General features: G+C 39.6%; 1 protein-coding gene across 1 annotated transcript; it reads left to right on the forward strand.

Annotated features, from left to right (window-relative positions):
* Nucleotides 1-2,422: 2,422 nt before the first annotated feature.
* Nucleotides 2,423-26,326, forward strand: PIP4P2 (phosphatidylinositol-4,5-bisphosphate 4-phosphatase 2). Its single transcript, XM_063172687.1, has 7 exons — nt 2,423-2,561; nt 8,343-8,491; nt 9,504-9,610; nt 11,773-11,896; nt 17,569-17,621; nt 23,475-23,565; nt 24,696-26,326. Exons 1-7 carry the CDS (start codon nt 2,456-2,458, stop codon nt 24,837-24,839), a joined length of 774 nt encoding a protein of 257 aa, XP_063028757.1. The 5' UTR covers nt 2,423-2,455; the 3' UTR covers nt 24,840-26,326.
* The last annotated feature ends 920 nt before the right edge of the window (nt 26,327-27,246 follow it).

The raw sequence follows: 27,246 nt of genomic DNA on the forward strand, positions 1-27,246 counted from the left end.
CTCAGAGCAGAGCATCCCACCCACCAGAGGAGGCAGGATTTTCATAGAAGGAAAACTGCACAGCAGTTTAATTAAACATGTAAGCACGGCAGTTGTGTCCAGAGGAAGAAGCGTAGGAAGAAAGCAGCAAGTTCTCACTGCCTAAGCTGTCTGCAGCCTGGCATTATCTGATGCTTGAATTCTTCCTTTAGAGCCTGACTAGCATCCAGGGAAGGCTTGTTACCAGCCAAGTGCATCCCCTAGTTTCCTGGTACACATTTAGGCACCATCTATCTTCCCATGGATAGAGCAGGCAATGCTAGCAGGTCTACACATCAGGCTGCAACATTTGGGTTGGAGAGTCCTGTAGACCTTTGACTACCTTTAAATACATGGACATGAAATACTGAACAGCAGAGGCAGGTGACTGAACTATTACCTAATTTCTGCTATTGAGACTACAGCAGCTCAGGTGACTATGGTTTTAAGAGCTCTGAAAAGTCAAGTCAAGGAGCTATAGGAATGCTGGTTTTGCTTTTTTTAAAATCCTAAATGGGTCCTTATTTAGATGACAGTCATATTTCCAAGAATAGGTCAGCATGCTGGGATGCTTAATAATTCTCAGCTGTATGTGCAGGCTTGAGCAGTCAGATTGAGTTGTGGCATAGCTTTCCCTGCAGGTCCCTGGGAGGGAATTTGAAGTTTATAAGTCAGAAGAGCAGTTCAGAGGAGGAGAAGGTCCCACACAGGCAATTTGCTGTAATTGCTGCAGGATGGACCAGGCACTGGTGGAACTCAGTGCAGCCTAGTTGGCAGCTTTAAGTGTATGAAATCTTTTCTGTCTTTTCCCATACAAAGAAAAAGAGTAAAGAATCTGGTTGCTACTGCCAGTTCCTGCAATATGACTCCAAAAGAAAGCCTTCACCTCTGTTCTTGTTGAAAACTGGGCATGTGATAGCAAAATCATGTGCTAAAGACACAACCTGACTGGTGATTTTTATGACCTACATTTGACCTGCCAAGGTTGGTCTCATGGTACCTGATCAAGAAAGAGTTTGGGGCACAAAACACCTTCAGCCTTAGAAATCCTCACAAAAAAAGCTGTTAAGCATTGATTTGAGCTTCAGAGTTATTTTAAAGCTGACTGACCACTGAAAGTTCAATATAATTAATACTAAAAAAGGCATCTTGCAAGCTAGTTACTACATTTTCTGATAGAAAAGTGGTTTGCCATAGCATTACTGCATTTCATGCATGATGAAGACAGCTGGAATAACACAACCAGCTGCCTCGTAGCATGTTGTCCCTTACATCAGAGCTTACTCATATTCAGAGTTTATCTCTGCAGGATAAAAAAATGTTCAAAACCACAATTTTGCACCAAATGATTAGTTAATTAATTCTTTATTACAGTTCTTAAAGTAATAATGATTGAAATCTTCGAAAAATAAACCATATCAGCCCTCATTTAATTTAATGTTTTGATTATTTCTCATAGACTCTCATATACATTAATCTGTTTTTGTACAACAGTTTCATTTTCTAGATTCAAATATGAAAAAAGGTCCTGTACAAAATTTTATACACCATGCAAGAAATCCTATTTTATTTTATAAATTGTATTTTTATAGAAGGAATATGGCCAGCTTGTGAACTCCCAGGCCACGATCTCACCTTTACCCAAAAACATCTGCCTTCCATGCGAGTCGTTCAGGGAGCGCTTGGTTCTGATGGCACCGCACGGGTGCCGGGGCCGCCTGGCAGCCTGACCGACGGACAGCAGGACACGGCACAAGGGGGACAAACATCAGTTTTATCTCAGTATGGTCTGAAAAATTAATCAGGGGGGGCTATTTTCCCTCTTTGCCAGAGACTTCCAGATGGTGCCCGAGCGGCAGAAGGAAATTTAGTCCTTCCGTCCTGAGAGCTCAATGGCACCAGGGGACAGACATCCCCGCTGAGCAGCAGATTTGATAACGCGTCGATTTATCTCCTCACGTTTAGAGCTGTTCCCACGGCTGTCACCTCGGAGAGTTCCTCCTCCATCCGTCTGCATCCCCAGAGCCCTGGAAAAGGCGACTGCTCCCCGCTAAATCGACTATAGCACTTCCCTGGTAGTCATGTCAACATCCAAACACAGAGCTTAAAACAACCTTAACAAAACAAACAATTAAACAAACAAACAAAACTAGAAAAAAACCCACACATCTCAACAAATGCACTCTTTATCGGGAAAAATTTATTTACGACCGAAGGTTGTTATGTTTGTCTAGACACCACCCCCGGCCTGCCCCGCTCATTACCCGTGCCGGGGGCCGGCCGTCCCTCCTCCCCGCCCCGCCGTCCCTCCTCCCCGCCCCGCTCTCATTCATTCCCAGCCCCTTCCTCTGCGCTCCTTCCCCTTCCCCGGCGCCGCCGGCCCGGCCGCCTCCCCGCCCCGCGCCCGGCAGCGGGCAGGGCCCTCCGCGCCGCAGCCATGGCCGCCGAGGGGGTGGACGAGCGCTCCCCGCTGCTCTCCGCGCCCGGCTCCGGCAATGTCACCCCGACCGCGCCGCCCTATCTGCCGGACAGCAGTCCCCGAGGTAAGGCGCTGTGCGGGGCGGGGGGCGGCCCTGGCTCTGTGGCTGTGGCTGTGTGTGGCGGGGGACGCGGCGCCTCCGCCCGGGTGCGGCGGTGAGGGGCTCCCCCCGCCCTGGCCGCGGCAGCGGGGCCGGGCCGGGGGCGGCCGGCGGGGGAGCCCCCGCCCCGCCCTGGCCGGTGGGGAACAACAGGTAACGCCGCTCCGTGCCCGGCACAGGCCCTGCTCCCCGCCGCGCTCCGGCCTGGGCGGCTCAGCAGGAAAAATAAAAGAAATTAAAATAATTGTTTGCAGGGGCAGAACAAGCCCGAACCGGTCTGCTTATTATAACTCGCTCGCATGCCGCAGCTTGCGTGGTAATTGTTGGACTTGGGTTTCCCCATTAATTAGGAGCAGGATTAAGTGGAAGATCCGGAGCTGAGCAGCTCGGCTGGGCACAGCGGCTGCGGGAGGGGCGCAGCGCGGGGCCGAGCGCGCAGGTCGCCATGGCCGGGCAGCACCGCGGCCTCAGCCCTGCCCAGGTGTGGGCAGCCCGTCCCCGGCCTGGCAATCCCATCAGAATAACGAGGGGACCCGGTGCAGTGTGGCAGCTGGAGTCCAAAACCGCCAGGATGCCCTTGCAAGCACGTTTCAAGGCCATAGCTGGTTATGGCTTTATTTTTAAAGCAAGTCCGATACTGCGGTTACAGATCTGTAGCCGTGGCATAATTATATGGTATTATCTCTCTTGCATAGACTTAGGAAAAATCGTCTTGTTGATCAGTACTGACTATTTAATTAGTAGGTGGAAAAAATCACTTAGAAAATGTGAATCAGGATGTTATCAAAATACATTAGTAGGATTTTTTTTTCAGTTAAACGTTTTGGAGCAGAAATTGAGGTGTGGAGAAAGCTGAAGGAATAAAGATGAAATAAGATTAGAGTAGCTTTGCTAGCAGTACCCTTTTAAATGTAAGACTACAATTCTCATCTCAGTAGGTCCAGTATGTTGGCCCTTTCTTAATGATTTTTATTAACTGTATCGATTCATGACATGCATGCAACTAGAATGAGTGAGCATCTGTCTGTTTTGAATTCTATTTAATCTCGTGGAAAGCTAGTCCTCTTGTCTTGATACAGAAATGTATTTCAGTTAGGGCTGTAGCTGGTGTTGAGTGTTTACTTTGATTTGAAGTGGACAACTGAGTATTGGCTTAAAAAACAGCAGAGGTTGGATGCTTTGGCTTTTTAGTTGGGGCTTATTTGCCATCAATTTTTTAGTGTTGGCAGAATCCCCCAAGTAAACAAACAAACAAATCGATTTATCTACCTTAGTTTACATTCTGGGGTTTGATATTTTTATTCTTAGTGTTTCTTGTCCTGTAACCATTTTTGCATACATTTCAATCTGTTTTTTGTTTTTTGGGTTTTTCTTTTTTTTTTTAAGTCTTTATAAATTTAAAAAGTAATGAAAATGCATTAGATTATGACTCTTGTTTGCCCCCAGGGTAAAACTCAAGACCTGGAAATGAGCTGGATTCGAAATACTTGTTTCAGTTGGTAGCCGTGTCCTCCTGTGCCTTCAGTGGCATCTGTTACTTGAGATATCTGGCTGGGCACCTGTGGTGGGATGTGGTGCTTGAGATAAGTGGTTTCTTCCCAAAAATGAGGAGGAACCAACACAGAGCTTTCTTGAATGTCGCATATCTCTTGTTTGATCAGTCCATGAGCAACTCGGCAGCACTTGAGAGCTGCTCTGCAGAGCTCTCAGACAGCTGTGGAACAGAATTGTGCAGGGCTGTGGCTCAGGCCCGTGGCTCTACTTCCCGTCTCTGTCGGCTTTCCCTAGTGAAAGGATCCCTGCAAGCTGAGCTGCCTTTCCAGCTGACTGGCAGGCTTCATCTCTCTCCCTAGCACAAGGCTAGGCTTAGGGGGAAGAATCATTCCTGTGGAAGAATTGGCTTTGCTTCCAAAGCAAACTCCTTCTGCTGAGCTTCCTTGATTAGCATCATCTGGATAGTGTGGGGTGGCAGAGGAAGGAGGAAGAAGCCCTTTGTATCAAAACTACCACCTGAATGTACATTAATAGGTTTATCCCTGTAATTATCTACTGTGCCAAATATATCATCCTCAACTTTAAATTAGAGACCATATTTTGAAGGTACCCTTCTCTTCCCTTGCTGAGCTGCAGCTGAGACCCAGCTGACCCTTCCCTGTGTAAAATGGTTGAATCCTGGTAATGGCTCAGTGTTCTTAATGATGCAAGCAAGAAAAAGCTTTTCAGTGTGGATGCAGGCCACAGTATTTAAGAACATTTTCACAACATTGACAAAGGGTGAAACTATCAGTTCTTTTCCCTGGAGTAGGATGGTTAGTCAGTGTTTTTTTGTTTAGGGTTTTTGGGCCCTGTCCAGGATTTCTTAGTTTTTAACAACGTATCTCTGACATCAATCATTAAACTTTTTCCCTTACCCACCCCTTCACAGGTCATGATAAAGAACTATTTTATTTTTTTTAAATCAAATAAAATTAATTTATGTTTGACCCTGGTAGGCTTCTAGTGGTTCTCTGTTGTTTCCACCCTTCAGCTACCAGGGGAGGAAAGTACACAAGGTCCACAAGGAGTTTCTCAGGTTGCAAATGGGATATCTTCCATTGCATTGCTGTTCTGTAGGGTGAAGAGGGAGTCAGAGGTACTGCGTGGTAGGACACTTTGCTAATCTTCCTGAACTAATTACTGTTGGGCTTTTTTTTTGTTTGATTTGTTTTTTGGGGGATTTTTTGTTTGTTTTTTTGTGTGTGTGTGTTTTTTTTTGTTTGTGTTCATTTTTTTTTAAAGAGAAATAGATAATATAGCTGTAAACTGGTGTGTCAGCAGCAGGGAATTCACTATCTAATTACATTCTCCGGGTGTGTATGGGAAGCTTGCCTACCTTCCAGTATGACAGACTGACAGACCTTTATAAACTGGTTTTAGATATTCTAGTAAGCCTGAAATTCAAGATGTCAAGGAAAAAAAAAGGTCATACTGAAGTAAGCTGATGTGCTTTCAAGCCTTTTTATTAAGGGGTAAGGAGCAGCTAACTGGACAATGTCTTTATTTTCCTTTACACCATCCCCCACCCCCTTACCCCCCCAGATATACTCTTTATATTTAATTTTTTTGGTGGCTTCTGCTGGCTTGTTTTTTGGACCTTTCAAAATGCACATTTTCTTTAAGCATGAAGGTTGCAGTGCCAAGATAGCTCATGCTTTCTGCTCCATAGCAAATGTTATTTGCTGCAGCAGGGCTCTGAAAAGCAGCCATTATTCGCTTGCTATCTGATATTTGCTGAGGCAGCAGGACAGGAGCAGCGAGGCTGCTTACCTGGAAGCCAGGCAGCTCCAGTCTGAGGCTGAAGAAGTGGCTGGTGCTGTGTGTAGGGGCTCACACACCTCAGTTTATCAGATTCATAAGAGTTATCACTTGGAAATGGGTATAGAAAATTATAAATGTCTAGAAGGTATGGTTGTCAAATTTTCAAGTATTCCAGGATTGTGGAAAGCTGAAATGTTGAAAGCTGAAATGTTGGTGGCTGTGTGTCTCTTCACTTTCTGGTGCCCTTAAAGATCCTGCTTACCTTAGTACAGCCACCCTGTTCCCAGCTGACAGAATTGAGCTGCCACACTCAAAATGGAGAGGGACAAAGTTAAGAACTTCTGTAAAACAACTGTTGCTTTTCAAAAAAGCAACCTTAAAGCTGGGAGTGAGCTGTAAAGGTGTCTTGACAGAGAGTCTGGTGTTTAGTCTTTGGAACATGCCCTTTGTTTTCTGGCTGCCTGTTCCCCTAGCCAGAAAGTGTCAGCTGCTCACTGCAGGAGCAGTTAAGCAGTCTGCTGACTGCCAGAACCCACTGGAGCAGCCTTGACTTAGCCGTGGTGGTTACTCTAACCTGATTTCTGGAGTTCTCTGGTAGGCTTGAGCTTGTCTCTGCTTGCCAAAGTGTGTGGGTTGGGGTTTTGTCTTGTGTGTGTTTGTTTTTTAATGTCTTGTAATGTCTCATGTCCTGCGTGTGGCAGCCTTGCTTAAAATAGGGTATCACAGTATTGCAAAATATTGATATTTAATATTTATTTTTCTGTATGCTGCATTTTTTCAGAATGTATTTCCTCACAAACAGAAGAAATAACAGTACTGCTACCTGATATTTCTTAAGGATGTTGTTTTCTGTAACCAGTGTATCAGAGCTGAACGTGTGAAGTTCACTTCCTCAAGAAATACAATATCAGTTAGTGTCATGAATTCAGAGTTGTATTGCTGCATATAAGTTAATTTTGTTCTCATCTGAAATAATTCACATATATTGGATGTGATTCTGAGACTCTAAAGGTATCCATCTTTTTCCTGCTGCCTCTGTGAGTTAAAATCAAGCATAGGTCTGGGTCATATATAGACCAAGTAGCAAAGAGAGATAGCAACATGGCTGTTCAGCATGCACTTCAAAGATGTGTGGTGACTTTTGGATCTGAAGGGCAGACAGGGTTTCTGATATCCCTCCAGCTTATGGCATTCACTCCAAGACAGCAAAGGAGTGATGAGTGCATTCTCACAGGCTTAAATTTAATACTCAGGCTTGTCAGCTTTGATAGCAGCCTGTGATTTCACTCACCACCCTCCAGCAGATACTGCTCTGTTCAATGCTGTTGGTAAATGGGAAGTAGGCTGATCTCTCATTGCTTCTCTGAAGATTTGGTTAGCTGCTTGGATGTAATTTTTGAAAAACTTATTGAAGCCCAAGGCTGCAGAGCATTTTGAACTACTAGCATTTAAGAAAGCTAAATATGAACTACTGAATATGCCTGGTCTGAATTTGCTTACCTGAAAAGCCCTGAACTTCTTGATGAAATAAAAGTCAGTGCTAATATATGCCAAAGAGTGGTGATGATAAGCTTGTGAGAGATCACTGTGTTGAATTATTTTCATTCCATGGATTCTTAAGCCTCAGATAATCTTCAGTGTTTCCTCCCTGTTTTGTTGTGGGCTCAAGACTGACAAAGCTGGACTTTGAGGTCTGCTCTTCCCTGGAGGCCTGAGGCCATTAAAGCCTTCCCAGTGTCAGCCTCTCCAGAGTGACTGAAGACCTTCTTGTGCATTGGCACTTTGGCTCCTGGACAGGAAAAGTATCTGGAACCCTTAAAAGCAGAAACTCTGAGACTTCAGGGTTTTTTCTTCAAGAAAGCGTATATTTGCTGTTGTACTCAAAAAAGAAGCATTACATGCCACTTCCTATCCTAAGACCTGTTTTCTTCACAGGACTTTTTTGTGTTTTTACCTGTATTATCTTTTAATATGTGGTAAACACTTGTCTGTATTTCAGTCTTTTTAGATCTTTGTGGACGCTGTTTTTGACTCTTCCCACCTGTGTTTTATTTTCTGGGTCTTTTTCTTCAGAAGCCAGTCTCTACTAATCTGTAGTAGGTTTGGAGTTTTTTAGTGTTTTTTTCTCCATGTGTTTTCTATGGACTACAAAAAGTTGATTTGAAATAAATTTACATAAGTTCTGTTGGATACAGATTTCTGGGGTAATTTACTGTGTGTTTGTTTTGCTGGTTTGCTTTACCTACAACTAAGCATGGTGTTTGTGTACACAGAAGTTGTGGAGAAGGGGAAAACAAACTTAGTTTTGTTCTGTGTTTATACTAAACACTGAGTTTGAGGTGTAAGGGTTTTTTTCTTCTTTGAGCCTGTGCCTGCTGGAAATGGTACTTGCTGGAAGCGTTTTAGGATGCTCTGTTTTTTCAGCTGAGATTTCCTTGTCTCTTGCAGCAGAGCTTCCCCCTCCATACACTGCCATCGCCAGCCCAGATGCCAGCGGAGTTCCTGTGATAAACTGCCGTGTGTGCCAGTCACTAATCAATTTGGATGGCAAGCTGCACCAACACGTGGTTAAATGCACAGTCTGCAATGAAGCCACGGTAAAATGGATTTTTGGTGTTTTTTGGGGGGCGCTGGGGGTAGCACTCATGTCCTTGCCTGGACAGGTGGGTCCCTTCCTGCCACCCCTGAGGAAGAGGGCGAGCCAGCCCAGCTTGTCCAAACACATTTTTTTCTTCTCCTCTTAATTCAAGTCTTCACTATTTGGCCTCTGGCTTTTATTTTTCCTCCTGCTTTTATTTTTTTCCTCCTGCCAGTTTTAGTTTTGGGATGTGATACTGCAGTGCTTCACAGCTTCTGCAAGCGTTTGTGTGAAAAAGACTGGATTAGATTTATTACATGGATTTATTATATATATGTTATATAAAAAGAACATTAAAGTATGTCCTGAAAACAGGAAGCCTTAAAACTGCAGGATTTTTTTTCCACTTAGAAGAGAGAGTAGAGAACCTGCTGCTGATAGTCACTTTCCTGTCCAATATATAATGTTTCAAGCCAAACAAAGTATTGTGCACCTTTTGATTTGCTGCATGAAAGGGACATTGAAACTTGACTCCCAGGTTGGAGAAAGATAATTTCTGTACAGTTTAAAATAAGATTACAGTTCTGTGATGTCTTCATAGTCTCTTAGTGACCAAGAAACAGACTGTGGTCCTTTCACTGTTGAATAAAGCCATTGTACCAGGCAAGAAGGGTTGCTTGATGTTTTGACTGGTTTTGAGTCATTGCTTTTTATTAATGCATCACTATTTAAACTCACATAAAATAATAATAACTGCACTGAAGCCTTGAGTTGTCATTGCTAAAGTATGAGTGTTTTTTTCCATGAGTGAGCAGAATTCGCTTGTTCTAGTGAGGAAATTTTCATTTCTTAAGAAAGAAAAATTTCTAATTTTGTGTTGACTCTGAAGTTTCTTCTGTAAGAGGAAGTGCATTTCTGTTAACAAGAACTTTTCACTGGAGTTGTTCTGCTTTGTGTTCCTGTTATGTGGAAAAAAGTGAATTGCTGTGACTTCTGATGTGTGTTCTCTGGTGGTTGTGGTTTTTTTTTAGCCGATCAAAAACCCTCCTTCAGGGAAGAAGTATGTTAGATGTCAATGTAACTGTCTCCTTATCTGTAAGGATACATCTCGGAAAATAGGCTGCCCAAGACCAAACTGGTAAGAATAAAACACTTCCAGTGCCTTGAGATGGTTTTCTTTAAAGCAACTGTTGTCTTTGTGTTGAGTATTTAAAACTAAAAGAGGTTCAAAGCCTTGGTCTCTTTACATGGGCACTTACAGGACTAAAATAAAACACTGCTAAATCAGTTTGGTCAAGTTTTGTAAGCAAGTAATACTGGTTACCTAGTTGTCCTGTAAATGTGTAAATGGATACTTTGGAACAAGAAAATAAAAGATGGATTTCTTTTTAGAGGAGATTTATCCCTAAGTAAAAAAAAAAAAAAACCAAAAAAAAAAAAAAAAAAAACCAAAAAAACAAAAAAAAAAAAAAAAAAAACTGAGGGAGATATTCAAGAGGTAAGAAAATGCTCAATAAATACCCCAGTTCAAAACTTTGCTCACAGCAAAATCTCTTCATACTGACAAAGCATGAGAAGACACATCTTTCTTTGCTCATAAAAATCATAAATTTCTTCTCAGCATTTAAATGGTGTCAGCTGTAGGTTGGAGGTGTTTTCCATATGAGGATGGGCTCTGATTTTGATTTGTGGCTTTAGGACTTAACACTTTCACTGCAGACACAGGTAGTGCTAGTGTCCATTTTGTATATATTTTTTTTTTTAATTAAAGAAGAAAAAAAGTTTCTTCCTTTTCTTTAAGTCTCAGATGTGTGTGTCCCATTATATAACTACTTTGTAAATCAAAAATAATGTAAAGAGAAATAGAAGAAAATCCACTTCTCGTTTCTCGTTAATATTCATAATTTCTTGGAGACTTAGTTATTGTAACCACACAGAATACTCACTTTGCTAAGCTCTGAGTAGGGATTGGGAGTGAGATGGGAGATGGAGTAGTAGCTTGACTTCAGTTTCCTTAGTTATGCTGAGTTTTCATTCTCCTCTCAGCTCTCAACTTAAATGTACACACTTGCTGTAAAAGAAGCAATTGTGATTGCCATAGTGATTGCTCTTACTGTTGGGCTTGAGGTGTTAGAGATTCCACCGAGGTAGGAGGAGTTTGATTGGAAGTGGTGCAGCTCTAACAGGAGAAAGGGAGAGGAAGCCTGAGTCTGCAGGTGTGTGGAGGGGAGTTCTACCCCACCAAGTGCCCAAGTTAGTCACCAGTCTATTGGCTGTTCTGGTTTTCAAACATAGTTTGGGACTTGTGGGAATTGACTCCTTTTACTAACGCTTGGTTGGGTAGGACTTCAGAACATTCCCAACATTTTCTCAGAGTGAAAAATGTTCATGGGATAGTTCAGTTATAATATATCACATGGTTGGTAACTAAACTAAATTAGAAATTCCTTAATTTTATTAAAATAATCTCAAAAGCATACATGTAAGCAGTAAGATAGCCTATGTATTTGTCTTGCTAGAAACTGAGCAAAATTGGTATAGTGTACTTTGAAGGAGGGAGTTGGGAGTGTGACCTAAATGGAAGACTCCAGATTGAAGGAAAGGCATTCAGAATACAGTTTTGGTTGTAGATGGAAGAGATGCAATGCAAATTAAATATTGCTATAATTTTCTCCTTCACTTTTTTCATTCTAAGAAATCTCCTCCTCATTCTGAGTTGGTTAATTTGGATACTGTCATTTTGGACTGACAAATTGTGTAACTAAACTGGAAACACGTTCAACATAAAAGTAAATAATTAGTTTAAAGTAAATTGATTTCATTTAGTCAACCTAGGGTGGTTTTCATTTTTAGTTTACTCAATGTGAATGGAATTTTTACTGTACAAATATGGATATGCTTCTTATATTGACATGGTTGTCAGTAGTGTGGGAAGGAGAGCTAGATTATGGAAGATCCATACTCTTTCTACATGTTTCACATGGGTATGTACATTTCAATTCTCAGGCTTGCTCAGCCTGGGTATTAAGTTTTCATTTTTCTGAGGAACACCTCTGTCATATGCTTGCAAGTCTGATACAGGGTTTAGGCTTGTATGGCTGATCTTACAGGGAAAGAGAATATTTTTAAAACTGAAAATACTTCAGAGAGTGACCAAAACTGGGTGCATCAGCTGTTTAACAAGTAGATTATCGTTTAAATGTGTAAAAACATTTGGTAGTGACTGAGTTAATTGCTTGAACACATCATCCTTCTCTTTTGCTAGCTCAATTACATGTGTATCCAATGTTCTTAACGCAGTAGGCGCATCATTACTCTTGGTCCAGTGATGCTGATTCCAGAGGAGCAGCCAGCTCAACCTGCCTTGCCAGTTCAACCAGATGGAACTAGAGTGGTGTGTGGGCACTGTGGAAATACATTCCTTGTAAGTAAAGCATCACATTCTCCTTCTTGCCTCACCATGCTATCCCTCAAGCTGTTTGTTGTAAGCAGTTTTTAGAGCGTATTGCCTCACTTTCTGCCATCATTGAGGAACTAAAACTTCTTTACTCATTAATATAGTGTATGGTCTGGTTTTGGTTATTTATATGTGTTTCAAGAAAACTTTTAACGGTCTTTCTATACGTGGATAGATAAAGCCCATGTCTTATTGTTTCATGATGTGAGAGTGGGCAGTGCTGGAAGAGGAAATTGGTTTTCCAGGTTCTGTTGGGGCTTGCAGTGGTGGCTGTGTTCTGCAGTGGCCAAGGGAGCAGTTCTGTCATTGCTGTATGAGCCCTGGAAAGCTGTTGGTTATGGCACTTGCCACTGGCATATCTGTAAGTTGTTGGAGAACTGGAGGTTTTGGTTTATATGTGAGTGCCAGTTGAACTCTCTGTAGCCTTCTAAATGGACGGTGCTGCTACATTTGAATTTTGATTGCCATACACAAGCAAGCTAGCTTTGGCTTCATCATCCAGCAGTGACTGAATCTCTTTCAGGTTTGGGGGTTGTAGGAAATGGCTAGATTAGGGGTACGGTTAAAGAAAACAGTCACGAGAGAGGTGGTGCATTCCTGAAACAAAGGATTGTAAGATAGATAAAGATCAGAGGATACTCAAGTGCATTTCCTTGTGCAAGGAAAAAGTACCAGCAGAGAGAGAAGGGCTGGCTTTTGTGGCAGGCTCTATAATGGCTTATGCCTTTAAGTCTTCACTTCAGGTTTATGGATCAGTGAGGTGCTTTTGTGGCTTAACACCACCCAGCCCCCTGCCCTGGTGGTGGGGAGAACTGGGGAAGAGGTAAAACTTGAGGGTTGAGGTAAAAACAATTTAATGATTGAAATGGAAAAGAATACTAATAATGATAGAAATAACAATAATAATAGTAATGAAAAGAGAGAGAGGAATAAAACCCAAGAGAAATAAGTGATGCTTAATACAATTCCTCACCACTTGCTGACCCAGCCAGTGCCCCAGCAGTGATCAGCATCTCCCAGCCAACTTCCCCCAGTTTGTGCTCCAAACGTGATGTTCTGTGCTATGGAATATGCCTTTGGCCAGCTCAGCTCAGCTGTCTTGGTTGTGCTCTCTCTCAGCTTCTTGTGCACCTCTTTGCTGACAGAGCAGGGGAAACTGAGAAGTCCTTGACTTAGGGTAAACACTACTTAGCAACAACTAAAATCTTAGCTTGTTACCAGCATTGTTACTGAATCCAAAAGAGAGCACTGTACCAGATATTAAGAAGTAAATTAATAGTCCCAGCTGAATCCAGGACAGGTGTGCTGTAATGTTTTAACTATTATAGTATGTGATGAGTGCAGGGAGCTGGAGATGGCCCTTATGCTTCTTTCTTCTTTTTTTTTTTTTTTTTTTTTTTTTTTTCTGAAAAGAAATAGGAATATGATGAGGAATTTACAAGTAATCTGCTAACTGGGAAGCAATTAGAGAGATGCTCTAGAAATATTCTGTCTACTAATTCAGTCTATGTACTAAAAATACATAATTTCTTATAACCCTTGCTAAAGAACAGTAGTGTGAAACTGAAGATAGCTGAAGTGGGTTTTCTGTTTGCCTTTTTTTTTCAGCCTGTATTTAGGGACTTTCACAGGCATAGGAATTTTACCTGTCTTGATCTCCTGTTAACTTTATACAAGTACATTCCAGATTAACTTTGCAGTTTACACTGTGAACTATTCAGGTGAACATAAGGGGAAAAAAACAAATCCATTAAGTCTGGTTTTGCCCATAACTACTGGATTGTGCCTTAAAAGGTTAAGTTTTCTAGTTTGAGATTTGTGCATGCGAGTTCCTATCATCTGGCTGCTTTTGAGAACTGCAACATTTTGAACTTCATAGTCCTGTCTGCCAGCATAAGACCAGTTTGTCACTTCATGATATGTTGAAAAGAAACTCTCTGAACCATTAGAAATTGGAAGCTTGCTATTTTTTTATGCTGAGTTATCAAGAAATAAACCCTTTTTTGCCTTGTGTTACACAGCATTCCCATCAGTCTTTTGCTTCCCTTTTTTTCTGTAATTAAGTTTGAGATTCTGAAAATAAAAATTCTAGTTTAGAAAAATCAGGAAATTGTTTGGATTTCAGAATGAGCAGAGAAGCAACAAAAAAGTATTTTAGCCAGCCTGGAAGCTCAGTTTCTGAGTTAATATTTCTGCCTTTTGATATCTCCATGTTGTGAAGATAATATGTAGTGCTAGAGGCATCTCTCAGCAACTCACTAGGCTATCCCTTTTACTTTACTTGACAGTTAAAAAATAAATAAAATAGACAAGCAAAGCTAGAATCCCTGGGATGGAAAAGTCAAATTGTCATGTTCTGTGTTCTTTTAAGAGCATCAGCTTGTTCACCACGTTTCCAAAATTTTATTTTCCATTTGAAAACATGACTGTGTTTTGCCTGCCTCTGCATGTGAAGGGGGTGTTTTTTACAAATTATGAAAACCACACTGCTTGCTGTGGTGTGCCTTAAAGTTTCTCTGTCTTGGCTGGAAGAATGTCTTAGTACTGAAGTGAAATTGTAGCCAAACTATCGATACTTCACATCTTGTTAATCAGATTTTTTTTTTTTTTCACGTGGTAAACTGATATAAGTTCTTTCTGTGTTAAGGTTTCTACCGTTTCTGGCAGGTTTGGACTTGACAAATGGAAAAAGGGATAAAATAGAAAAAGAGGGCAGGACGAGGGTTTAACTGTGTTGCCAAATGTCAGTTTGATCTGGTTTGGGCTGTTTTGGGAGCTTTTGGACTTGGGCTGTGCAGTTGCTGTTTCTGCCAGCAGTAAATCATTCCCTGCTCCTCGTCTGAGGGACCTCTGCCTGCAGTGCTCTGTGGCTGTCAGAGGCTGAGTTGCCTTTGGAAATGGGGGACAAGGGAGGGCTGTCCCTGTGCCCTCTCCCTCTCTGCCTTCTTCCTGCTACTGTCCTGGTTTTGGAGGGACCTCAGGGACAAGAAGCCAGGAGCAAGGCTATGCTATGCCTATGGCTAAGCCTATGGAAGCCACAGGCTGCAGGCTAAGCACTCTGCTTTGTCAGCTGTGCTTTGTCAATTTTATTTTTTTAAAGTAATCAAATATGAAAATACTTGCTTCTGAAATAATTGAATAGAAAACCCATTAAACTTTTCAGAAAAATAAGATACATTTTAGTTTGTGAAAGTATTTTGCCTTCCCAAAGAACCAGAGGGGAATAAAGAAGCTTCTTTTGCAGCAGCAGCTGTATGTAGGACTGTGTATGTATTTATGTACCTATGTCGTTTTGTTTTGGGCCTTTTTTTTTTTTCCACTATCTTGTGTTGAATGCACTGAGAACTATTATAGGCTTAGAAGGAAAATGTTTGACTGTTCTTCTAGTGATTCCTTTGATGGATGTCTGGCTTTGTCCACAGTTGACATATTGACGAGTTCTGTATTCCTCATCTCTTCATCTGTGTTTCAGTAGTTCTAACAAGGGATTTGGGCTGTATATTGTATTGCTCCAATTAAAAAAACATCATTGTATTCTCAGCAGAGAGCTAAATTTCATGTAAGTGTAACTTCTTAACAACATGAATCAATATTAGGTACTTTAAAGCACTCTGGAGTATGAGTAAAAAATGCTAGCTTAAGCATGATTTAGAATGTACACAAACATAACCTTTCCCCACTGTGCTAATATGATTTGAGGTCTTGTACTTTGAAAGTCTTGTCACAATTTTGCTCTTTTTCTACAAATACTTCTGGTCTGTGTAAAAGTCATCATAGCAGCTACTGCTTCTGTTATTTCCAGGTAACTCTCAATGAAAACAGATTATTGCTGACTCCTTTTTCCATCAATAATTGGAGCCCAAATGCACTTGAGTTTGTAGCCATTAATAATTTGGGCTAATAATTAGAAGTTTTAAAACTCTGGAAAGATCATTAATGAGTAACCAAGGAAATGGAGTTGCCTACACTGTGATACAGAATTGAAACTGGTCTATAGAAGTGAAGTTGAATTACTATTAGGTAAAATATAAATCCTGGAATTAGACTTCCCTTTATTTCTGGAATTGCAGGTAAAAAAGCTGAAATAACTGCTCTGGTGAGGCCTCTCTCCATCCCTGATACTGACAATTGCATTTTATCCCACTTTCCATGCGTAGAGTTAAGGGAAATTGAGTAGGTTTTTGAAAGGGATGCAGAAAAATACTTAACTTGCTCCTCTGCCAGGAATATGGAAGTAGAATTAATGCTCTTAAAAGGCTTTGCTTGGGTGGGGATCATTACAGAAGTTTTATTAAGGACTAAAATAAAACTAAATCAGTTTGGTCAAGTTTTGTAAACAAGTAATACCAGTTACATAGTTGTCCTGTAAATGTGTAAATGGGTACTTCAGAACAAGAAAAGAAAAGATAGATTTCTTTTTAGAGGAGATTTATCCCTAAGGAAAAAAAAACCAAAATTGAGGAAGATAGTCAAGAGGTAGGAAAATGCTCAATAAATACCCCAGTTCAAAACTTTGCTCACAGCAAAATCTCTTCATACTCACAAGGCATGAGAAAACACATCTTTCTTTGCTCATAAAAATCATAAATTTCTTCTCAGCATTTAAATGGTGTCAGCTGTAGGTTGGTGGTGTTTTCCATATGAGGATGGGCTCTGATTTTGATTTGTGGCTCTAGGAATTACTTTCACTTCAGTAGGACAGCTTCAGATTTCTCATGGAGATAAGGAAGGGCCCCATGGAGGCACTGGGGATCTGCACTGTGGCTTCTTCTCCTGCTTTTAACTTGCAGTGTGACTTTTTGCATCACCCAGAAAACTTCCAACTACCCTCCACTTGAGAAAGGCAGGGGAAGAGAGAGAGCTGCAGTTACAAAATAACTGCTTACAGGGAGAAGAAAAAGAGGCTTATTCCCTTGGTCAAGGCAAACATGTTTAAAATGTTTGCTTAATACTGTTATCACAGAATGAAATAGAACAGAACCTGCTGTTTTTAAGTGAGTATATAATGGTGTATCCCCTGGTTGAGTTAGTTCTAAGCATTGCTTTCACTAAGGCTGTTTCCCACATAGGTTTCAGTCTGAGCATGGAAGGTGGTGACATGTACAGTTTTACATATCATCTTTTTAAGTCATGTAAAGTAGTCAGAAGTGTTCTCTATTTCATTGATGTAAAACCTGATATCTACTTTCTAAAATATTCTTTACCACATTTTTTTGTATAACCAAAACTTAGCTTTCATAAATGATGCAAAGGTTGGGAAAAGATTGGAAAATAATTCTGGCTGTAATTGTGCCAAAGAAAACACACTTATTTTGATTCAGGGTATATTCATAGTCTTTAAGTAAGAGAAGAAAACCTATTAATATTGTGTTATAATGTTGCGCATACTACGCCTGTTGATGCAACCACATTACGTCAAGCAAATTTTGTAATACTAAGGCAAGTCATGGGAAATGTTCACATGGAAATCCCAATCCAATGTTGCCACTGACAAAAGGGCATCCCATTTATAGAAGAAAACAAAAAACAAATCAAAGAGTCTGAGAAGCAAAATGTTTTCCTAGTGACATTTAACATTAAGTGCAACAACCATTTTCCCAGGTCTGCTTTTCAACCTTTTTATTTTTTTCTCTTTACAGTGGATGGAACTGAGGTTTAACACACTAGCAAAATGCCCACACTGCAAAAAAATGTAAGTTCTCTGAAAGCAAGGTTATGTAAATTACTGTGAAGTAGCCAGTGTTTCTTCTGTAAGTCTTTGGAGTAAAATGTGTTGGCTGTGCTGATTATTTTGCTGTGCTCACCTGAACTTCAAGGCTAAAGCCGATATTGTGTGCATGTGAATTCTCCATTCTTTATGCAGAAATCAGTAGCTTTGGCATATCCACCTGCATTTATGAAAATGCTCTGATTGAATTGATAGAGGCAGAAATAAGCTGCTAACAATAGACAGGAATAGGTTGCTAAAATTAACTTTTTATGTCCTTGAAATTTCACCTCTTCATAGTAGTAATCAGATATCATCTTTAAAGGTAGAACTTGAATCACTTTATTGTAAGGGAAGGACAGGAAATAATCTTGTCTTAATTTGAAAGAAGGTTTACTGATACTATAAACTCAACGCCCAACTTGTGTTAAGCATCTTAATGCATTATCTTGGTTAATGTTAATGAATGACTTGGGTATAACTTGTGTGGAATAACTTGGGTACTCATTTGCTATTACTTAAAGAAGAACAAGAAAAATTAGAATACAAGAGCTGTAAGCTTTTTGTTTTGGTTTGGGTTTTTTTTGGGCCTCTCTTTTTGAGTATTTGTTTGGCCTTTCTTATCTGAACTCGGGAATTCTTAATTTGAATTGTTGCACTAGTAACATACTTTAATACTTTCAGCCACATGGTTTGAAATAAGATATAAATATTACTTCAGAGACCTTCATGTCCTGCTGATTTATTTAAATATTTGTCTTCCTTTGACAGGCAAGTGGGACTTCCAGTTAAAGGAACAAACATGTTTTCCACTGGGAATGGAGAATCTCAGCTGTGTTACATGTTGTAGAAAAACTAGCAGGTCCCTTAGGAAGGAGAAAGTGCAGGATAAATGCACTGTAGGTGTGGGCATGGCCTGGCCTTCAACACGGACTGAAGTCTTATTTTGGAGTATTTGATAGAGAAGTCAGTCTAGTGCTGTGTTTAACCTCAGGGGTGTAGCTAACCCAGTGTGGAGTTGTGGACATGTTCTAATTTGCTTAGATTAAATAAAATGCTGCTTTGCAGGGGTGTGTGTACTGACACATTAAGTCTGTTCAGTCCTTGAGCAGGCATTGGAGTTTTGCTGTTTGGTTTGTTTTAAAACTAATTGCAATTATGTTTTATGTCGCCCTTGTTAGCTGACCTTGGCTTTTTTCTTGACTCTCCTTAGGTCAGTGTTATTTGTTGTTTAACCTTAAAGATAGAAACAACCAAACAAAAAACCCAACCCTAACAATAACAGCAGCAATATAAACTATGCTCCAAACAACAGTCAGAAGTCACAGCATGTGATCTTTTGGTCTGTCCTCTGTTGATTAATGTTGCTTCTGTTTTAAATTCCAGCCAAACTCAAAGTTTTTTGTAGTGTTCTCCTCCATAAAGTGCAAAGCATGCCATCTATATGTAGGAAAGTGGGAGCCTCTCTGCAGTGCAATTTGTGATAATTACAGCTTGCATGGCAACTGTATTGCAGAATGCAAAACAAATTTTAACAAGTGGGCACATCTGTCCTTGGGCTGAGGATGCAAACTGTGGAATATTGTAATTTAGCTTTGAATGAGTTGCTCGGTGTTTTCCCGCATTTGGGATGTGATGGTTGGGAGTTGTGCATTTCCAGCAGCATAAACATTTCTGATACATGGATTTAGGGCACAGCATAGGTGAGACACAGCTTTGAGTCATGATGATGGAATAAATAACTGCAGTGACCTGCTTTCTATCAGGTCTTTGTCAGAGGTCAGCATAGCCAAGGAGTTAAAAGGGAATGTAGGGTTTCATCTTATTAATGCAAAACTTCTTTCATTAGTAGCTGAGTAGTCAGATGTAGAACTGTTCATTCCTTCTGTTGATTAAGTTGATAATTGTCACTGAGAAAAGGATAGTGTAGACTAAGGCAAAAGGAATCTTGAATCACTGCAACAGTAAGTTTTCCAAGGAGACATCAGCTGACACTTTTTAGATTAATAATTTTGTTTCAAATATTTTTAGAAGTGCAGTGAATCTCTGCAGGTAGTTTGTTTGTGACCTTCCATTTGGTTGATGGATATTAGAACTTTATATTACGAATGTCTTCTAAAACTGCAAGGGAAGATCAGTAGTTATTACTTGAAAAAGTTAAAAATGAAACAGTGTTCAGGGAGAAATAAAGCCATCATGCCTCATAGTACCTAAACAAAGGAACCTCTCATATCTGAGTGTAGAGGCAAATAGGATCTTCTTGTCTGTTTTTAATCCCATCTATGTCCTACCATTGTGATATGACTTTGTTTTGTGATGCACTTGTTTTGTCTTGAAAAATAACTTGGGAAATGTAGGAAATTAATTGTGCTGTAGAGAATAAAATCTTATTTGGTAAATGACCAAATCTCTTTGGAAGTGGACTGTAAGCCTATCATGTTAGTCTAGGTGAAGTGTTTGCAGAAGGCTTACTGATGTGTAGTGGCTGCCTGACACAGGCCCTTCCTTGCATAGGGAAAATAAATGTAGCTAATGAGGAAATGATCATTATACAGTTGTATTTTATAGTGACACCTGGGAGTGGGGGAGAAATGGTTTCTTTTTGCTGATTTAGTGTTCTTCTGCATTTTTAAATACCAGATGTTTATCAGCTTGTTTTCCAAAAGTGAGAGATTCAGGGAAGGCTTCTGGTATTTTTCTTGTTTAATGATGAAGAAGCAGGAGCTGGTTTTTTGTTTGCTGTTCTCTTTCTCAAGATGTATATTAAATCATCTAGAAAATTCAGTTCGTTAATTCAGTTACTAGAAAGGGAATTGAATGGTACAGGTTATTATTACAGAATGTCAAATCTATTTTTTTTTCCTTTAGAATCTATCTTTTTTACTTTTTAAGGTCTGCCAAAACTATGAACCCTAATGAATTTATAGCACCTTTGCCCCATAAAGGACTTTTGGTAAAGAGAGAGATGTTGGAACCCCATCACTGCTGTGAATGCTAATTTCAGCAGTGCTATTCACCTTCAAAATATTGGCGTTTTATTTTTCCTCTTAAAAGGAAATCCTGGTCATAATTCCTATTACTTGGAGCACAAGAGGCCCAACATTGCTTCCTGTGGTACTTCTTTTATAGCCTTTGTCCCATGTGGCAGTTTTCCCCTCTTCTAATTACTCCATGATGAGGTATTGGATTTGGCATCTTCTGTATCTGCTGCCCAGAGTTCTGGCAGGTGCCTTTGCTTCCTCAGCAGCAGCTCAGAAAGAAGGAACTGCTGCTTTCTAGAGAGTTCCCTCATATTCCCACAATAGAACTAATTGGGTGCTTCTGTGATAGGAAGAAAGTTCTTTTGATCCCATTTTAATATTGCCAGATGTGCTTGTCAGAGTTTTCACAGTTGGTAGGTTTTTGGGACAGAGTTTCAACTTTCTTTATTCTAAGTTAATTTGGGGGGTTTATGTGTAATTTGGGGTGGGTAGAGGAAGCCTCACTATCTAGAGGAGGCCAGTGGCTAACATCACTGTTGGGAGGTGACAAATGAATAATGATTTATTTGGACTCTTAGGTCTGTTACACGACTGTAGAAACTTTAATATCTTTATTTAATCATTGCTTTCTGTGGAAAGAGAAAAGCAGCTAAATTGAGACATTCTTTGCATTTCCATTTTGTTGTATTTGAGTTGATGGTTTCTCCCCCAGCCTTTCTTACTGGATAGGAGGAAACACATGAGAAATATGGATGGAAAATACACACAGCACCTGCAATATTATGATTACAAAATAAGACTGTAAGTCAGCTCTGAAAGTGAAAGTCTCTTTTCCAGAATGAACTTTGACTCTGCATGCAATACACGGTACAATAAGTATCATGTATGTTTTAGCTGTGTTGAACATGACATTTTTACCAGCTTATCCTATGGTATCCAGCTCTATAATAGCATTAACTCTGAATACATAGCCACAAAATCCTGTAAAGGAGGGAACCTAAGGTCAGTTTGGCAAGCTCAGTCTCTTCCCTAGTTCCCTTTTATAAAACTACAGTTTGATTTTATTATTTTTAACTCATGTAACTTTCAATTGAACAACATATCCCTTTTCTAGAATGGCTGTAGAGTGACTTTTGGGGGAGTGTGTGGAGGTGTGTGTGTGAGAGGGTAAGATACCATTATTTGCCCAACTGGGAATTCTCTTACCCTAATCCAACCCCAACCCCAGGCACCCTCCAGTGTCCTATTTCACTATGTGTTGTGAGGTTTTGCTAAGGAAGTAATTTCCCCATGGAAGCTAATGAGCAGTACTGTTTAGGGACTTTCTAGCTCTTCTGAAAATGGCTTGTGAGTAGCCACTTTATTCAAATCTTGCCTTGAAAGATGAAGCTCATTGTGTTAGCTTGAGGACTGTGGTGGTGTTTGTTTGTTTGTTTTTTCTCTTGGAGCATTTCAGAAATTCCTTGTAAAGAAATAACGTTGAAGTAAAGCTGCTTAAAGCAATCTATTTGAAGGCTTTCTAAGACAAATACTTAAAAAAATTTAGTCACATGCTAAGCATATGAGGCCTTGCTATGTGGTTAATTAACTGGAGCCAGAAATTTGGTCAGTCATATGATGCATGTACTGCTTCAATTGTTCAGCAGGGCTTTTTTCTGTTACGCATTTATCTTGAATAAATTGAGCTATCATGAGATGTGCAAAAGCATTACACATTTCCTAAGGTGTGTTGATCTCCCAGAATGGGATGAAGTACTTAACTAATGATAGCATGCTTCAAAACACCTCTAAGATAGATAATGCATGCTTTATAAAACCACTTCTGCCTCTCTAGTCCTTTTAACTGTGTTTCAGTTTAAATCATATTCCTATTTTCCTCATTACTAAGCTGTATGTGATTGCAAATGTGTGACTCAAGATGTATTTGCTAAACAACGCTGAGCTTCTAGAATAATTTTTCTAACTTGTAGTAGATAATGTTATGGTTTATTTGCATTTATGGTCTGTTAGAGTGAAGCACTGTCTTGATGCAGCAGGTAGAGACAGAGCTGTCTGTCCTGGAGTTCATAGTCTTGATGATGAGTGACAGAACTTCCAGGGGATTTATTTACCTTGGTTGTCAGAAGTTATTTGTGCAGCTCATATAAATTGTGATAGAACTCTGAAAAAAATTGCAAAGTAAGAAGAACTTGTCATGTTCTTCAAGTTCACTTAATAGCTTAAAGAATTTCAGTATTTGGAGATGTTGAACATGGAAAAAAAATTACATGTCTGTGACTAAAATGATTTGTATTTATCTTCAGAGCAGTTTAGTCACTGAATGGTATTGAGTATCCAAGAAATGGATACTGAAGGTTGTTATTCTATTAAAGACATGTAGGGGTGGTAGAAGTTATTTTCACTTACTTAGATGCGGTGAAGTATTGAAGCCATGTGCTGACGTACTAAAAGTCTGAAGGGTGTCTTGCATGGAAGCTGAAAAGCAAACTTGAGTTTTGCCATCCAAAGGCTATCCAAGGCAATTACTGTGGGTGCAGAAGGTAGACACACTAGAACTGTGGGTGTGGCACCATTTCCTTTCTTGTAAGCACCTAGATTTTTACATACTAAATCATCACTGGCAGTTCTTTACAATACAAATGAGGACTCTGTCCTGTACTTTGTAGTATAACTGTAGACTTTACTTGCAACTCTATAAACTGAAGATGGTGTATTGCCATTCTCTTTCCATTCCCCATTGAGACTGAACAGTTACTGTTGATGATAGGGGTGGTTTTTGTGATGGTTGTTATTTGGTTGGTTGGGTTTGGGATTTTTTGTTTGCTTTTAATTTACAATTCCACTTATTTTCTAACAGTTCTTCTGTTGGAAGTGCACTGCCACGGAGGCGCTGCTGTGCATATATCACAATTGGGATGATATGCATCTTCATTGGTGTTGGATTAACTGTGAGTGATGTCCCATGATAAATTTGCAGCTGTGTGCAGGGGTGTGTGTGTTCAAAGGAGTTCTCTTAGTTGACCAGCTCTTCTTTTCCCAGCATTTGAGTAAAACTTCTTAAATTGGTGTGGTTTTTGTCATCTCCATTCAAATTGTGAACTTAATCATCTGAGTAGGCCAAAAAAAGGATTTTTTTTTTAAAAAAGGTATTCTGGCACTTTGATAGTCTCTTTTTTTCTGATGTTAAATTTGACTCTTCATCTCTAAAAACTTGAGTTTTATGAAAAATGGCTCACTTCACTGTAGAAATACTGGAACATCTTGCTCTTGCTAGAGCTCTCAAAACTTCCATGTTTCCAGAAATACATATTGCTGTATAAGTTCCACTGCAGTAGAGGTGAATGGGATTCCAAGCACTAGAAATATGTATGAGTCTTTGTAATTTATAAAAGCTGTAAAGTGTAAAACCAGCTCATAAGCTATTTACAAATGAGAAGGCTCAGTCTGTTGTTATTCTGTGAAGTGGAACCAGTGGTATCTGGCTTACCAGTGTCTCATACAGGTTACTAGAGCCAACTTTATACCTGGGAATCCCAGAAAATTTCATGTGAGGAAATAGTTCCAGTGAATTCATATGTGTAATTCTCATTATGCCTCTAACTTGTGTTTTAACTTGAATAATTAATTATGTGTGATCTTAAATGAGTTATGAAGGATTTTCCAGGTTCCCTAATAGAAACAAAGCCAGAAATAAAAACAGCGAGAGACAAATTTCCTTTTTTTCATGACCTTACTGAATTGGAAAATTATGTGAAAACATTTTTCTATCAAGTTTGTCTAGAGGCTTGTGTAGCCTCCATCCTTGGAGTTATTTGGGACCTAGCTGGGTTAAAACCATGAACAACTTGGTGTGACCTTGGGGTTGACCCTACTTTGATTGGGGAGTTGGCACTAGAGGTCTCCTGATCTCCCTTTCACGCTCAATTATCCTATGGTTATGTAAAATCAAGCTAATAAAACACCTAATTTACCCTTACCAGAGTTGAAAGGTGCTGAAATGCTTCTCCTTAATATAACTTGCTCTTCTCTGAAGAACAGACAGTGCTGTATGTTTGACACTACTGTTTTCTCTTTTTAGGTTGGAACACAAGATTTCGCCAGGCGATTTCACGCAACATATGTTTCTTGGGCTGTTGCTTATCTCTTAGGTTTAATCTGCCTCATTCGAGCCTGCTACTGGGGGGCCATTAAAGTCAGCTATCCAGAACACAGTTTTGCATAGAGAAATTGTTAGGTTATAGGTGAACATCTAGTAGTTCTGGATATTACATTTTGGACACTTTTAAAACCTTTCCTGTATGGATTCCATTCTGTTCAAAGTAGTTTAAAGACTGGGGGTCTCTAAGAACAAATGTTCATTGCACTACATAATATGCAAATAGTTTGTTTTGCTGCTAGATTCCCTAGCTCTGAATACTAAAGCTATGTTTACATGTTCATAACTCTGTCTTTATAGGCGTTGAATTGTATTTCGAACAGTATTAAGTTTTACATTTCCTTTGTTATGTTCAAATCCGTCTGCCATTTTTCTAGATTATCAGTAAGAATTCAAAAGCAAGAGTGTTTATAAGTGTTTCTACAGTAGCTTCACATTTGTACTTAACATTTTAACTAAAATTATATTCAAGTGGCTTGCTTTAAAACCTAAGCAATAAGCATTTTGCTTGAACTGCTTTACTGCATCTTTTGCCTAAGATCATAGTGACCTTATTCAGGAAATGAAACTTGTGAGTATTTAAGACTGACACTGTTGCTAGAGAGACATTTGTAAACACTGTATGCTTGGAGATTTTTCAGGTAGAGAGATGCTACTTTGGTAGTCCAATTAAATTTCCATTTATCCAGGGTTGGATTTCAGTTAGGATAAATGCTTTTTCCTCAAGGATCCTGGGACTGAGGTCTTGGTTTTTGGTTTGTTCTGGTTGGTTGGTTGTTTTTTTTTTTTCCTTTTCTTTTTCTTTTTCTTTTTTTTTTTTTTTTTAACTGGCAAATCCTAAAAGCCATGCTCGGATTATGGAACTTAACTCTGGTTATTCGTACAAGTTCCTTTACAGGGTCTAAGGGAAGCATTTCATATGACTTGGTTTGTAATACTTCAGTGTCATGTAGATGACAATAAGACGGTGATGGGTTGCCTCTTACTTTCCTCTGATCACATCAGATTTTCCCTGCTTGGGAGAGTTATGACACTGGTCACTGCAAAGGGAGACACTGTAAATTCTCATTAACTGCTGTAATAAGGAAATTAGTAAGCTATTTCTTGGACCATTCCATCAAAGTACATCTAATCAATTTAGCACTGACTTGCCAAGAGAATACGGAAACAGAAAGTTTTTTCTAATGATGTATTCACAAAGGATTGAGGGACCAGTTCTTGCACTGCCCATCTTTATAATTTTAAACAAGTTTTTGCTAAATTCAGAAGGAATGTCCTGAGTGATTTAGACAACTAGTAATTTAGCTAATGGGGTCAGATGGGTAAATTAATATGGATGTTTCAGGGATACATGTAATTTAAATTATCTATGTTCCTGCTAAGTCAAAATGATACTCGGATAAGGATTTTGGAGCACAATAAATGTAAATGATCGAACTGTAAATGATCTGTCTTTGTATGACGCTAAATGTATAAAAGCAGTAGCTCAGGATTACAATGTACCTTTTACAAATAAACTAATAAAGAAATAAAGATTATTATTCAAACTTAAATGTATTTTGTTATTTATATGTATATAAGAATGTGTAAGTGGACGAATTTGCTGATATGATACAGGAACCACAAAGGTATGGCACACCAAAGGTGACCTCTGCATTTTTGCCAAATGGCAGCCTCAGGAATATAAGATAGCAATAATAAATTGCAATTATCTTGATGTTTTAGGAAGAATGAGGATGTAAATAATGGATGAAACCAGTGTTGTGATTCTATTTTCTTGAGTCAATGGCTTATTGATGGACTAATATACTCCCTTCTTTTCCTAGTGCTTTTTACATCCCTTCACTGTTGAGATTTGCTGTATTCACTTGCCTTTGAATCTCTGAATACTCTTTCCTGGTACTTGGTGTTTCAAAATACTGCCTGCACTCCACATTGTGACATAAAGTAGGTTAGGGCTGTACAGAAAATCATCCACTGCTTTTGTAACTTCAGTGAGGGTAGCATTGGGAGTGGGAGGGGGCTGGGTATGATGTTATTTTAATGAATCAAAGGAATTTGTACTTTTCTCCCCTGTGTTAAGCTATACTTTATTTCCTGTCTTGTGTTTCTTCTTTTTCTTCTCAACCTTTTTCAGCAGAAGGGATGGACAAAGCAACTTACTTCTGTCAGGATCAGGGTACTAGCACAATGTTTGCTGCTACTTCCTTTTGCAATGATAGTTATTCCTATCAAGTGTCGTTACATGTCAAGATAGAATGTACATAGAATTGTGACATTTTTACCAGCTAAGAAGTGTAATGGTAAAATCTGATGGGACTTTGAGGGACTCCAATGGATATGGCTGTTAGGGAAGCAGACTTGTTTGTAGACCATTGTGATGTTCTGTGCTGAACTACACATCAATCCAAGAAACTTCTCTGAACTTTAAAAATAAAATTAACATCCTGTCCTGTGCAAACAGACCACTAGA

The sequence above is a fragment of the Melospiza melodia genome, chromosome 1 (genome assembly GCF_035770615.1).
Source record: "Melospiza melodia melodia isolate bMelMel2 chromosome 1, bMelMel2.pri, whole genome shotgun sequence".
Lineage (NCBI taxonomy): Eukaryota > Metazoa > Chordata > Aves > Passeriformes > Passerellidae > Melospiza > Melospiza melodia.